This window comes from Chiloscyllium plagiosum, unplaced genomic scaffold, assembly GCF_037043375.1.
Source record: "Chiloscyllium plagiosum isolate Xiang-an unplaced genomic scaffold, Cpla_swu_hap1 HiC_scaffold_1, whole genome shotgun sequence".
Lineage (NCBI taxonomy): Eukaryota > Metazoa > Chordata > Chondrichthyes > Orectolobiformes > Hemiscylliidae > Chiloscyllium > Chiloscyllium plagiosum.
The window spans coordinates 13,594,419-13,607,482 of record NW_028270139.1 but is presented as its reverse complement, the minus strand read 5'-3'; the positions used below and the strand labels follow the sequence as shown (position 1 = coordinate 13,607,482).

The window sequence follows — 13,064 nt, the reverse complement described above, 5'->3', positions numbered from 1 at the left end:
CATCATATTATGCAACAGTATCAAAGGTATATGCAACTGCCATCTGAAGTGTATGCCATATGTCAAGACACACCCAAGAAAGTATGCTGACACTCAAATCTGACTACTTCCAAAGTCATCACAAAGGTTTAAGTTTTATTTCAATTACTCAAAGTCCTCCATTTCCCTGTCTGATGACCTCAAGTTAATGGAAAACACTGACCAGGTTTTTGGTCTTAACTTCGTTCCAACCACAGGCAAACAATACATGAATTATCAACTTAACTCTGCCCCTTCTCAACATCAACAGGTATAAATATTGTGGGGTAGGACATAGAACTGTACAACCTAGAAATGGGCCCTTCAGCTCACCATGTCTGTGCTGACTACGATGCCCTTTTCAAGTACGACCATCTGCCTGCACATCATCCGTACCATGCTATTGCCTGGCTGATCAGGTGCCTGTCTAAATTCTTCCTAAACATTGTTATCCATCTTCCCTGGTAGTGCCTTGGACATCCCCTTAACATACTTTTCCCCTTTCACTTTAAACCCTAGCATTTGAAATTTCCAAAGTCAGAAGTCACACACCACCTGGTTTTAGTCCAACAGGCTTATTTGAAATCTCAAGTTTTCAGAGTGCTGCTGCTTCATCAGATGAAGTGGAAGATAAAACACAAGCACAGAATATACATGTGGAGAGATAATGGCAAAATAATTCCAGGTAATTAAAAGTGTCAACAGGTAAGTACAAATAGTATATGAGTGAACACTGAGAACAGGTATGTCGTAACACTTGGTGTTTGCTTACCGTGGGTCTATGCACAGTTTGATGCATTCATACACAAAAGGTGGCCATCAGGATGAGGTTGTGTTGGGTACACTCCTTCTGGAGTTTTATACCTGGCGCCCCTTCGGATCCACTTCATTTTTGACTTCCAGTTGAAGTGGAAGCTGGCTTGAGTGAGTGCAGTGGCACAGGTTCGGGGAATAGGCCACACCTATGCGATTAACGCCAAGAGTACCTCACACTCAATGACCTGGATTTTACCTGCAACTGAGAGGTAGCAGCTTTTCTATCTGCCTATGCTGACCTATCACTTCGATTTTCAACCCAGGGCAGCATGATGGCTCAGTGATTCGCACTGCTGCCTCGCAGTGCCAGGGTCCCAGGTTCAATTCCAGCCATGGGCGACTGTCTGTGTGGAGTTTGTACGTTTTCCCCGTGTCTGTGTGGGTTTCCTTCGGTGCTCTGGTTTCCCCCCAACTTCCAAAGATGTGCAGGTTAGGTGAATTGGCTATGCTAAATTGTCCATAGTTGTTAGGTACATTAGTCAGAGGGGGGTGGGTTACTGTTCAGAGGGTCACTATGGACTTGTTGGGCCAAAGGGCCTGTTTCCACACTGTAGGGAATCGAATTGAATCTCCTGCTGTTACGACATGGGGTAAACTCTCCTGCTTAATTCAAAACCAGCAACACAGAAAAGATTTATCCCATGCAGTTATCTGTGAAAATTTGATAGGCCAAGAACTAGTTAAAATAAAAATTAACAACTTTACTTCTTAAAGTATAACAGGGAATTATTGACTAACAACTATTTACAACTCTTCCTCTAATCCATCTTTTACCTCTATAATATTAGTCTGAGAAAACTCCCAAATAAGATTTACCAAACAACACTTTTTATCTCTAAACCAGGCAGCTATCAATTTTCTCAGAATTCCTGTCTTCTTCTTCTTGGGAAATTTGCTTCCTAGGTTAGTGATCGAAGCTATTAAGAAAGTTATTTTCTGGGCAATGTGCAGATGTCATTGGCTTGGCAGTCCTCCACCTAGCTGTTCAATTTTCCCCAGTCTTATAACCCAAAGCATCAGATTGTGTCATTGGCTTTTAAGTTTGTCAATAAAACAGGATTGGAATTTGGCATTTTTTGAGGGATAATTTAAACTGATTGGCTCAATTCAAATCAGTTTTGTCATTTCCAGGCAACCAGCTACAGGACAAAATAACTTTCTCCCATAGACGCTGCGTGATGTGCTTAGAGTTTGCAGCATTTCTTGATCTTATTTTTAATAACCAACATCTGCAATATTTTATTTTTGGGTTTGCTCCCGGGATTTAATCTTATTTTGCAATCACTCTTGGATTCAGATAACAAATCAGAAACTAGTTTTATCACACTTTCAAGCAAGTGACCCATTGAACCAAGACTGCATTGTCAGAACTCAGCAGGTTGATTAAACAATTCATTTTGTGTATTCAACTTGTATTTGATTTTAATGTTTTTTGGGGGAAAATGACAGCATCATTTGGTGTGATCTTCTCATGCTGCAACTGTGACCACCAGATGTAATGGATTATGCATTTTACTAAGAATTTGGCTCAGCATTTTATGGACTTTGGGCCATACTGGCTTCCTCTCTAAGTATTTTGTTGCATACCGTCTGGTTTCCATGCTTTCATAGTTTGCAAGAATTTGTACATCAGTCTTTCCCAAATGCGTGCCACATGTGCATGGGCACGTTAAATACATTTTCAATAACCTAAGGTAGTTACAATGTCATTGTACATTGCATGACAAATCATGATGACAGCAGGTTTCATGTGATAAATAGCTTATTTGTAATGTCACAATGAGCTGAGTAGCAATGCAGTTTGATTTCCTATTTCTGGCCCCAATACATTCCCTGAGATAAACATGAAAAAGTATTAGTTATCATATTATATTGAAAAATAAACTAGTAAATGATGTTTTGTGCAGCACAATGGCCTCTCTTCTTTCAGACTGAAGGATAAAATGCTTATTTTAATGAATCAATACCACTTGAGGATATATAGGAATGATGCCAATGCAGTACCTTATTGTACAACGGTGCAAGTTTCTGAACTGAACAGTTCAGAATAATATTTTACCTCATACAAGAAAGAATATTGTCAACCTCAGGACATTAAGTTCTTTCAGAACTAAAAAAAATGCAAATCTTGGCACAGAAAAAATACATTGAAATAGCAATAATTAAAACAGAATGCAACAAATACCTTATGTCGTAAACGCACTAACGGTGGATAATGTTTTGGACCATTTCCTTCTTTAGTCGGCCATCCCTCAGCGTTCAGCAAGATATTGTTAAGCAATAAAAGTAATGACCATGTCTCTGGTGTCATCATTGATCTATTCCTTAAAGAGAAAAGATAATAAATATAAGTCAATTATTTATCACAAATATTTTTACAAGAGTCAGCGATGAAGTGAATACCTATCACAAATAAAAGGTGTTGACTGTAAAAGCAGGGAAACAATACTTCAACCTTTAAGGAGGATATGACAGTTCTTAAGGGGATGCAGGGATTTCCAGACTGGATTGGGATTTCAGCTTAAGATTCTGTACTAGACCATCGCTTTCCTTCCTTGCATCTCTGTGCCCAGAGTTTTGAAATTGTACACAAACGTAACACCAGTTTTTAAATTGACAACAGCCTAACCAAGCCATTTCTGCCTCTGGGAACTCTCCCTCTCTCCTCCTTCCTCTACTGCACTTCTGCCTCCAACTACCAAGCTCCAGTCTTGCTCAGTTACATTGAGCAAATACTGCTTGTGAGTTTTCAAACATCACTCTCTCTGCTGCAGCAAAGCATTAATGCTCGCAGGCTTATTCCTCATGTCTTACTGCAGCAAGCAGCCATTGACCTTCCCACTTTCTCAGCTTTGCGAGACATTCGGGTCCTCAGAAGACACAGTCTCCTCATCCCAGGAACCACTTCTAGTGGTCACCTAGGCTTCCAGAAGCTCCTGTTATTCCACTGATTGGTTATTGATGCCCTGGGAAGCTGCTGTTGTAGCCTCCTGGGTATGGTCAAGCCTTGCTTGGAGACTTGGTCGACACCACTTGCCCGATCTGGACTGGCTCATGGTCTGAAGATCATCTCTCTGTTGAGGTGCGGCAAACAGCTGGTCAGCATGTCTCCTCCAGACCATTTCAATCCTAGGCTGCACTGTACATGAAAATGGAGCCACCACCACAACTGGGATCCAATTTTCCACAGATGTACGATTCCAGGTGAACATGGTCTCTCATCTTTGAGATACTCTTGGCGTTGGATTTCCTGACCTTCTGACTACACGTGCTTCTTGACTTGGCTCAACCAACTTTCCCATCTCATCCGGACACATTAGGTCAATTATGGCTCCAGTTGAGCTGCCAGTTAAACACTAAGGAGACTAGTGAGTATTGGGTCATCCGGTTTGGCATGGTCCTGCACACGCTGAAGAATCTATTGAGTGCCCATCCTAGTGAACCCTCCCCTAGTGAAGTCTTTAGGACCCACTTCAAGATTTGTACAAATCTCTCTGCAGGCCATTTGTCACAGAGAAATAAGGAGATATTCTCACATATCTGACTGTGATTTTCCAGGTACTCTTCAAACCCTTTCAACACATACTAGGGAAATGAGAGACTGCTGTCACTTATGACTGGTTTGGGGTTCCTGAACCTGACAAATATTTCATTGGGTCAGTCCATTGTTGCTCCAGCTGATATTGACTTCATGACCACCATGATAACGGAGGCCATTCCCATTGGTGCAGGGGCAACAACAGTGGCACCTTCCTCACAAATGAGCAGGATTCGCATAATCCCGCTCTCTCCTCAATCTGGAAGTCCACCTTCAGCCACCAAAAGTATTTCCTGGCTATTTCCTTGTACCACATCATGTGCACACATTCCAGCATCTTTCCTCTTAATGGGGGACGGATAACAACTCTCATTAATCACTCATCTGATAAGGCCAACTTCCACCTCCTGAAAAGAGGACATAATTCTGAGTGGGTCCATTTCTATGGGTGCACATTTCCCAGCAGCCAATGCAGGAGTTTTAGCACAGTTGCCAGATCAGACACAATCTTACATAGTAATTAACGTCCCAAGAACAACCTCAGCTGATATAGATTTGCTGGTCTTGGGTCCTTCGTGTCGGCCTCCATCTTTTTGGGTGCCTTATGCAGTCCTTCACCATCAAGCAGATGGCCCAGGTACTCTATGGAGTAATTTAAAAGCTTACATTCTTCTCTTCTGTGGGCTATGCTCCTGCAATCCTTTTAGGGTTTCCGCTAGGTTTTTCAAATTCTCCTCTTGAGAGGATCCAATAACCAAACTATCCAGACAACATTGGACACCTGGAAAACTACTTAAAATGTGGTTCTGGGTCCTCTGGAATACAGCCTGTGCTGATGTGATGCCAAAAGGAAGGCACTTGTAGAGGCACACTGTGCATCACTGTAATCAGAAGGGGGGCTGTGTCTCCATTGCAACCCCCATCAGCAACACATCAATCTTTAAGAGTTTGCTTCTCCCAGCCAGTGCACTGAAAAGGTCCAATGACTGAAAGTTGGTCTTGATATACACACGGGACTGAGTTAACTATGACCTTAAAGTCATCACAAATCCTCAATGCCATCTGTCTTTAAGACTGGGATGATTAAGTTGGTCCACTCACTGGGTGTTACTGGTTCCAATGCTCCCAAGTCCGTTAGTTGTTCCAATGCTGTCTCCTCTTCAGTCCGATGGCATGCAGTCATGGATGTGGCTTCAGACTCCTTGGACAGGCCTTCTACTTCAATCAAAATTATAATTTCTACTCCTTTCACTTCCCCTCAGGTTCTCTTGAAGACACCTTTATACCTGTCCAAAGTCTCCTGCAAACTCATTGTAGAGTCAATTAACCACACACCCCAATTTAACTTCTAGCTGCACTTTTACCTGTAAATAGCTTCTGCTAATGGTGACTTCATGACCACTTGCTCAATATAGGTCCAAAGTGTAATCCTGGCAGGCTTCAATGGCACTGCTTTTCACGTTTCCCTATCTGTTGAATTGGGAATCAGAGACACCGCCGCACCTACATCCACTTCTATCTCTACTACCTTCTCGTCTAATTTGGGAAGAACCCAGAAATTAGTTTTAACTTATACGGACAGAATATTTAACTGAAACTCTGATGACTTTGGGTCTTCTGCTTTTCCTACAGACCCACTGACCCCTAGTCTAGTCTCTGGCTGACACTTGTGACCTTATCCTCTACGTCTCCTTTAGATAGCCTTTCACTTGCGTGTGATGTACCCGGCAAATCTGAGCAACATGGCCGGCTGTGTACACTGGCAGCACTGAGTTTCTTTTGCCACAACGACAACATTCTATGGTTAGTGCTGCACTCTGCTGAGTTTTGGCGACTTCTACACCCCAGGCGTCATCAATCGTGCTGCTTCACTGATGGTCAGCTCTATTTCCCCAAAACAAACAGTCCCGGAAGGCTTCTTGGGAGTTCACGGTGTTCCACTGACCTCTTGAAGGTGGCCGTAAATTGTGTGATGACTCTCCTTCATGCTGTACCTTCTTATCAAAATGGAGATGTTCCACTATCATCAATGGTGCAAAATAACTCAACACTTCGAGTAGCTCTGCACAGGTTTCTCTGGTTGCACCAGATGCTTCAGAATCACAAAAGTCTTGTTCCCAAAGTTATTCAAGATAACCAGCATCATTATGTCTTTTTCCACTTTGTTCACCTTTAAGTATGAATTAACGCACTCGGTCAACAGAATCCAATTTTTTGTCCCTTCGTTAAGTGGTGCCATCCCTCCAAATTGGCCCGCCATTTTGTTTACCCACCTCTCAAGTCCAGCAGCCATTCAAGGCCTGAAGTCTCTCAGTGAATGCTCTCCATGTTAGCGGCAGCCTTACTGTGTTCGCCTACCATTCTTTCCTCGTGCCAAATGCAGCCACAGTCCACTCACAACTGCTCTCCGCACTGAATTCAGGAACTCCCAGGTGAGTCCACTCTTCTTCAGCCATCGGCTGCAGCTGGAATCGCCTTATGACTGCTGCCTCTCTTGGCCCACTGTCCAGCTTTAAACCATTCTTCCCCGGAGTCAAGCACAGCCTGATTTCCCTCTCGACCAACTCCCTTGGTCTTATCTCCTCAATTCTGTGTAATTTTCAAAATCCAGGTGACATTCTCCCTCCTGACAAAAACACAGCTTGAGGGCTGATTCCTAGTCTCGTTGCAAGTTGATGTGTTTATGGTTCACTGGAACCCTAAGTAGAACAGGACAGTAAACGTGAACAGGGAGTCCTTTATTGTGCATCCTCTCAGCTCCAGTCAGTCTTAGACGGCCTCCCCTCGCTCCACCTCCAGATCACCTGACCTGGTCTCAAACAGGCAACACACGCCCAAAGACACAGAGGGTAGTTTTTCTTTATCGACCCCCTGTCTTTTCCTGTCAATATCTTGAACACTTCGATTATCCCATCCCTTCCACCTTCCTAATTCTATCAAAAATAGGCCTAATTTGTATAATCTCTTTGCAGAACCTCTGGAATTCAGATATCATTCTTCTGAACCTAAGTTGTACTCCCTTAAAAGGACAATATATCCTTCCTGTGTACTCCAAGTGGGATCTAATTGGGGTTTTGTTAAACTGCAATGTGCTGTACTCCAGTCCCTTAGATATAAAGGCTCCCATTCGATGAGCTTTCTTGATTATTTTCTGCACCTCATTGTGATATTTTAAAGATCAGCCTGAATCCACAAATCTGTTTGGACATCCACTGTATTAAACTTTATACCTTCTAGAAAGACCCGATTGTAGTAATTGAAACAAGAATCACGTAGATCTCATTCACTATGTAAAAGGCATTAAATTGGCATTATGGATCAACTATTCCTAATAGGAATTAGATTAGATTAGATTAGATTACTTACAATCTGGAAACAGGCCCTTCGGCCCAACAAGTCCACACTGACCCGCCGAAGCACAACCCCCCCAGACCCCATTCTCCTACATTTACCCCTTACACCGAACACTACGGGCAATTTAGCTCGGCCAATTCACCTAACCTGCACATTTTTGGACAGTGGAAGGAAACCAGAGCACCCGGAGGAAACCCACTCAGACACGGGGAGAATGTGCAAACTCCAGTCGCCTGAAGCGGGAATTGAACCCAGGTCTCTGGCGCTGTGAGGCAGCAGTGCTAGCCACTGTGCCACCGTGCCGCCCCATGAAATAAAATGTAAAAGCTGACAGTTTCTGTAATGAACATTCAATCGGTGATTCCAGTTTAATGTCCAGGTAGTAAAATGGAAATTTATCACCACGGTTTCCCTTCTTGCTTTTGCTTTTCAAGTTGTTCAGATTGAATGAAAAGAGCTCAGTCTTCATCTTGACTCCTCAATGTGGTATTTAACAACCACAAAATTTCAGATGTGATGAGTGCATGGGAGGACAAAATGTCCCAATTGAGCTAAAACTTCTTAAGGTTATCACGTTTCTGAAAGTGCAATACCAGATATGGATATGGATTCAGGCTGACCTTAACAAACATCAATGTCAGGTCAGTGTCAATTTATTTGTCTGGCCAGTCCATAGCTGTTGTGCCAAATTTCTCTGAGGTCGAAGTGCAACGTGAGCAATAAATCTGACTGTGTATAAAATAAGCTGAATTGTTATGACTGCTGTCTTCCACTGTTGAAGCCAAATATCATCATTTCTTTATTAACATGAATTTGTTGTCCACAATTTCTGGTCTTTCTTTACCAACATCTCCAACTAAACGTTCACATCCATAGTTTTGTAGCTAATTTCTGATAGTAAAATCGTGATTTTTTGATAAAACTCACTCAAAATACTTGACAAGAAAATCTAATATGCACCATTTTCTTAGTAATTGAAATTTCTAGATTTGCATTTTCCTCTAAGTCTGTTTATGCTGAATGGTCTTAACAGCTAATTTGGTACTGGGAATGACCCATCATAGCTGGATATCTGGGAGCAAAGCAATCAGCAAGTTTTGCGAAGATTTGTAGCTCAGGTTGAGGTTCTAGATGTAGGTTTGCTCACTGAGCTGGAAGGTTCATTTTCAGATGTTTCGTCACCCTACTGGTAACATCTTTAATGGGCCTCAGGCAAAGCACTGCTGAAAATGCAGGATACATGAATGCCAACTAGTCACAAAACAACATGACTCTCTCTCACTAGTATCCTCACATACGGATGAGGAAGGACACCACTTCAACTGGGACAACACATCCATCCTAGGACAAGCCAAACAAAGACATGCACAAGAACTCCTAGAAGTACGACATTCCAACTGGAACTCTATCAACAAACACATTGAGTTAGACCCATCTGCCAACCCCTGAGAAATAGAACAGGAAGTGACTTCACCACAGGAAATAACATCACCACAGGAAATGACATCACTGACCCAAAGAAACCCAAACATATAAGTAGAAAGCAGGAAATTTCAGCAGTGCTTTACCTGAAGCCCACTGAAGATATTATCTAGTAGGGTGACGAAACGTCTGGAAATGAACGTTCCAGCTTAGCGAGCAAACCTACATCCAGAAAAGCAATAATAGTAAGGAGAAAAGAGGCTAGGTGTTAATAAGAAAATGAACAATGGAACTTATAGAAGGCTAGGGTTGGCAAACAGCTTGTAAGAACAAGCTGGAAAAGTCTGGGTACAGCTCATCATATTTCGTTTCAGTATTGGAAAATAATTCAATGTTTTCATAGCCATCCATTATTTCCATAATGTTCACCTCACACAACTTTATCAGTATTTCTTTCACATCAAAGTGAGCACTTTCACATCTTCAGCAACCCCATCCTGCAATTTTTGCGATATAAGCAATAGCCAGAAATGCTCATTTGCAAGGAATTGGACAGAGTCAGAAACCCTGGTATTCTGTGAGCACAGTGAAGAATGACAAATTGAGAATGAAGCAAGCAAAATGCCATTTTTCCAAGGAGAAGAAATTCTCCCTCCAGCTTCATTTACTGTCAAAGTGTAAAATGGAGCACAAAGTGTAAAATGGAGCACAAAGTGTAAAATGGAGCACAAAGTTGTCCACTCTAATTCTTCACAACATTGGCATATAGTTCTTTCATATTTAATTTCCACAATTTTTTTTTAGTATTGTCTTTAACACGCTTCCCTAAAATGTTTATTTCTTTTTGTCTGTTGTCTTAACTGGAAGCGCAAGACAAAACCTCAAAAGTGAATCAGAAAGGAAAATGACAGTGTTGAATTGAGTTGAATTTATTGTCACGTGTACCAAGGCACAGTGAAAAGCTTTGTCTTGTGAACAATACAGGCAGATCACAGAATTAAGTAGCATAGATTGTAAGTAATAGGTAAACAGCGGCAAAAACAAAAACACAGGTACAGGCGAATGTTAAGAGATGGTGCGTCCATTCAGTACCCTAACAACAGTAGGGTAGAAACTGTTTTGAAACCGGCTGGTGCGTGCGTTCAGGCTTCTGTACCTTCTCCCCGATGGTAGAGGTTGTAGAAAAACTATTTGATCAGAGGTAAAAATCTAAAAAAATATTTTTATAAGGCAAGTGGAGGACTTCAGAAAGAAGGTTCAATCTAAGTTGGACGTTGGATTGTAACAGAGTGGTTACAGGTGAGCTACCGTGGATGACAGCGGATGCCCTCATGAAAGTAGCACTAAGGCAGCAGATAATGCTTCTAGTAAAAAGTGTCATTTCCAATGAAACCTCAACCCTTTCAGAATTAGTTCGCAAAAAGTTTGTCACTCTTGGTCGGGCTCTGATATCGGACTGGTTGCTTTTACGACAGCCCTGCACTGCTTCTTGATTTGCCAGTCTAATGCTTCTTCAAACATTTTGCTGTTTCACTTGACCATTGGTGGCCGCCAATTTTTTTGACACCTCCTCTACCCTTGTTCTCTGTTTCTTCACTTTTATTCTGTCCTCTAATTTTCCCCACAGGCTCAAACCCTAATCTGCTTCCCTCTTCCACCAGCCTCCAAAACACACAGTTATCGATCATGTCCAATTTTTTCCCACTCTCGGCCTGCTTGATTTGAAGACTTTGTTTTGTCAATGTACAGCATACTACCCTAGAAGACTAATTAGTTAAAAAAGGAAACAAAAAAAAAAGCTTATTTTGGTTTCATGGATTACTGTTGAATTTTAAAAATGCAACATTTTCCAGAATGGCACTTCCTAGTTTTCCTAGAATATGGGATCTCTTCCTATTTTCAAAACTGAATTAGGCCCCAAGATACCTACCAGGGGAGGGCACCGGCCTAGTAGTATTATCGCTGGACTGTTAATCCAGAGGCCTAGATATTGTTCTGGGGATGCAGGTTCAAATCCTGCCATGGTAGTTGGTGGAATTTGACTTCAACAAAACAAAATCTGGAATTAAGAGTCTAATGATGACCATGAATCCATTGCCAATTGTCAGAAAAACACATTAATGAACCCAATGTCCTTTAGGGAAGGAAACTGCCATCCTTACCTGGTCTGGCCTACATGTGACTTCAGACCCACAACAATGTAGTTGACTCTTAACTACCCTCTGGGCAAATAGGGATGGGCAATTAATGCTCGGCCTAGCCAACGATGCCCTCATCCCATGGATGAATGTAGAAAAAACAAGATTCTGGATCTTTTCCAAGAATCCCAGTGCTGTGATAATGGAGGGCTGAAATTTCCCATTTTTCAGCCAAGTGTTTCTTTGAATGAGATTCATAGCCGGTAATCCACCATGTTCCTGTAACCTTTTCTCACCTCTTCTTCACAACACAAAGGTAAGTCTCACCATCTTCTCTCTGCTACCTCTCATTCCCAAGGCCACGGCTCACTCTACCTCGGTTGCTGCACACCATACAGTTCACGTACTACAACCTGCATTATTCTGTGTAACAGGTTCCCTCACCAAGACTCACACACCTCATTCTCCCAAACTGTTCATTCTTCCCGTCTTCCGCAATTAATACTCAGTCACTGGGGACATTTTACCATCCCTCCTGCTCTACCACTGACAACTCTGCCATCCACTTCCATCATACTCAATCCTTCCCTTTATCTCAATTTCAGGGCCATCTCCTATACTGGTGTCTTTACAACACCCTCACTGATGTACCTGTAATCCCTTGACTTACTGTGGCAGTAGTCCTTGGCCCTGTTCAGGACTTTGACATTTACACATGAAGTACATACATACAGTTTCCGCATAAACTGCTGACACGTGCTGTACTTGTAACATTGACCGAGCTCAGTGCCATCCAGCAATCTGTCCACCTTCTTGACTGCTCAGCACTCCAAACCACAGCAATCTGCCACCTCTCTCCATGTACTCAAAAAAAAGCAATGCTTACCGCGGAGGCAGGTAGCCTCCAAGTACAAGTGCAGTGAGTGCTAGAAAGTAGGTTACGATGCATCCCATGTGTATTAGATGCACATTGGGTATCCATGCATTGAAGGTGACCTGGGAGAATCATGAAAGTCATAAATGTCCCTGATGTTCAAAGAAACTTGCTGGAAGGCTCAAGTGGATGGGAGGTGGTCGGACAGCATTCATGCTAACCTTTCTATGGATTCTGGTTGGCAAATGCTCACCTACATGGATGAAGGGTAGAAAAGGATGGTATCCATTGAGTAAATGGGGTAATTGTGGTGAAGGCAATTGTCTGAAGGCCCAAAACAGCAAGTGGCAAACTGCTGCCACCAGTTACCCGTTCTGATTTTCACACCATGACTTGGTGCTGTCCTGTATCTCAGGGAAGGAGACAACAATTGGGAGCTCCATAGAAATGAGTCGAGATTAGTTAATAATGAAATGCAAATGCCTAGAAGTAAGGTTGTTGCCACTCATTAGGGAGACACCAAATTCTGATTTTCCTATTTTTGCTGTATTTTCACCAACTTTCAACTCTGGCCATACCTCTCAAAGCAGTTGGGATTCTGCCTGGGGGCCCTACTAATACACTTGGCAGAACAACTCAGTTCTTACAAAATTCCTGACCACCATATAATGATCCATTTAGTTCTAAGGTGCAATTTATTTTATTTATTCATGGGCTGTGCCTCTGATGAGATTAGATTACCCACAGTATGGAAACAGGCCCTTCAACCCAACAAGTCCACACAACCCTCTGAAGAGTAACCCACCCAGACCCATTCCCCAATATTTACCCCTGACTAATGCACCTAACACTATGGGCAATTTAGTATCACCAATTCACTAACATGTGGGAGGAAACCCACGCA

At 42.4% G+C, this 13,064-nt stretch overlaps 1 protein-coding gene across 3 annotated transcripts in view; it reads right to left on the bottom strand.

Annotated features, from left to right (window-relative positions):
- Positions 1-13,064, bottom strand: part of fstl5 (follistatin-like 5) — a 540,838-nt gene that overhangs the window by 506,886 nt on the left and 20,888 nt on the right. For 2 of the 3 annotated variants that reach the window (XM_043698740.2, XM_087977263.1), the window contains one exon: positions 3,020-3,158. In XM_043698740.2, the coding sequence (XP_043554675.2) occupies positions 3,020-3,148 (129 nt within the window). In that variant the 5' untranslated portion in view covers positions 3,149-3,158. Of the gene's footprint in view, positions 1-3,019; positions 3,159-9,294; positions 9,371-13,064 lie in introns of those variants that run through there. The other variant, XM_087977338.1, reaches the window with a different exon arrangement.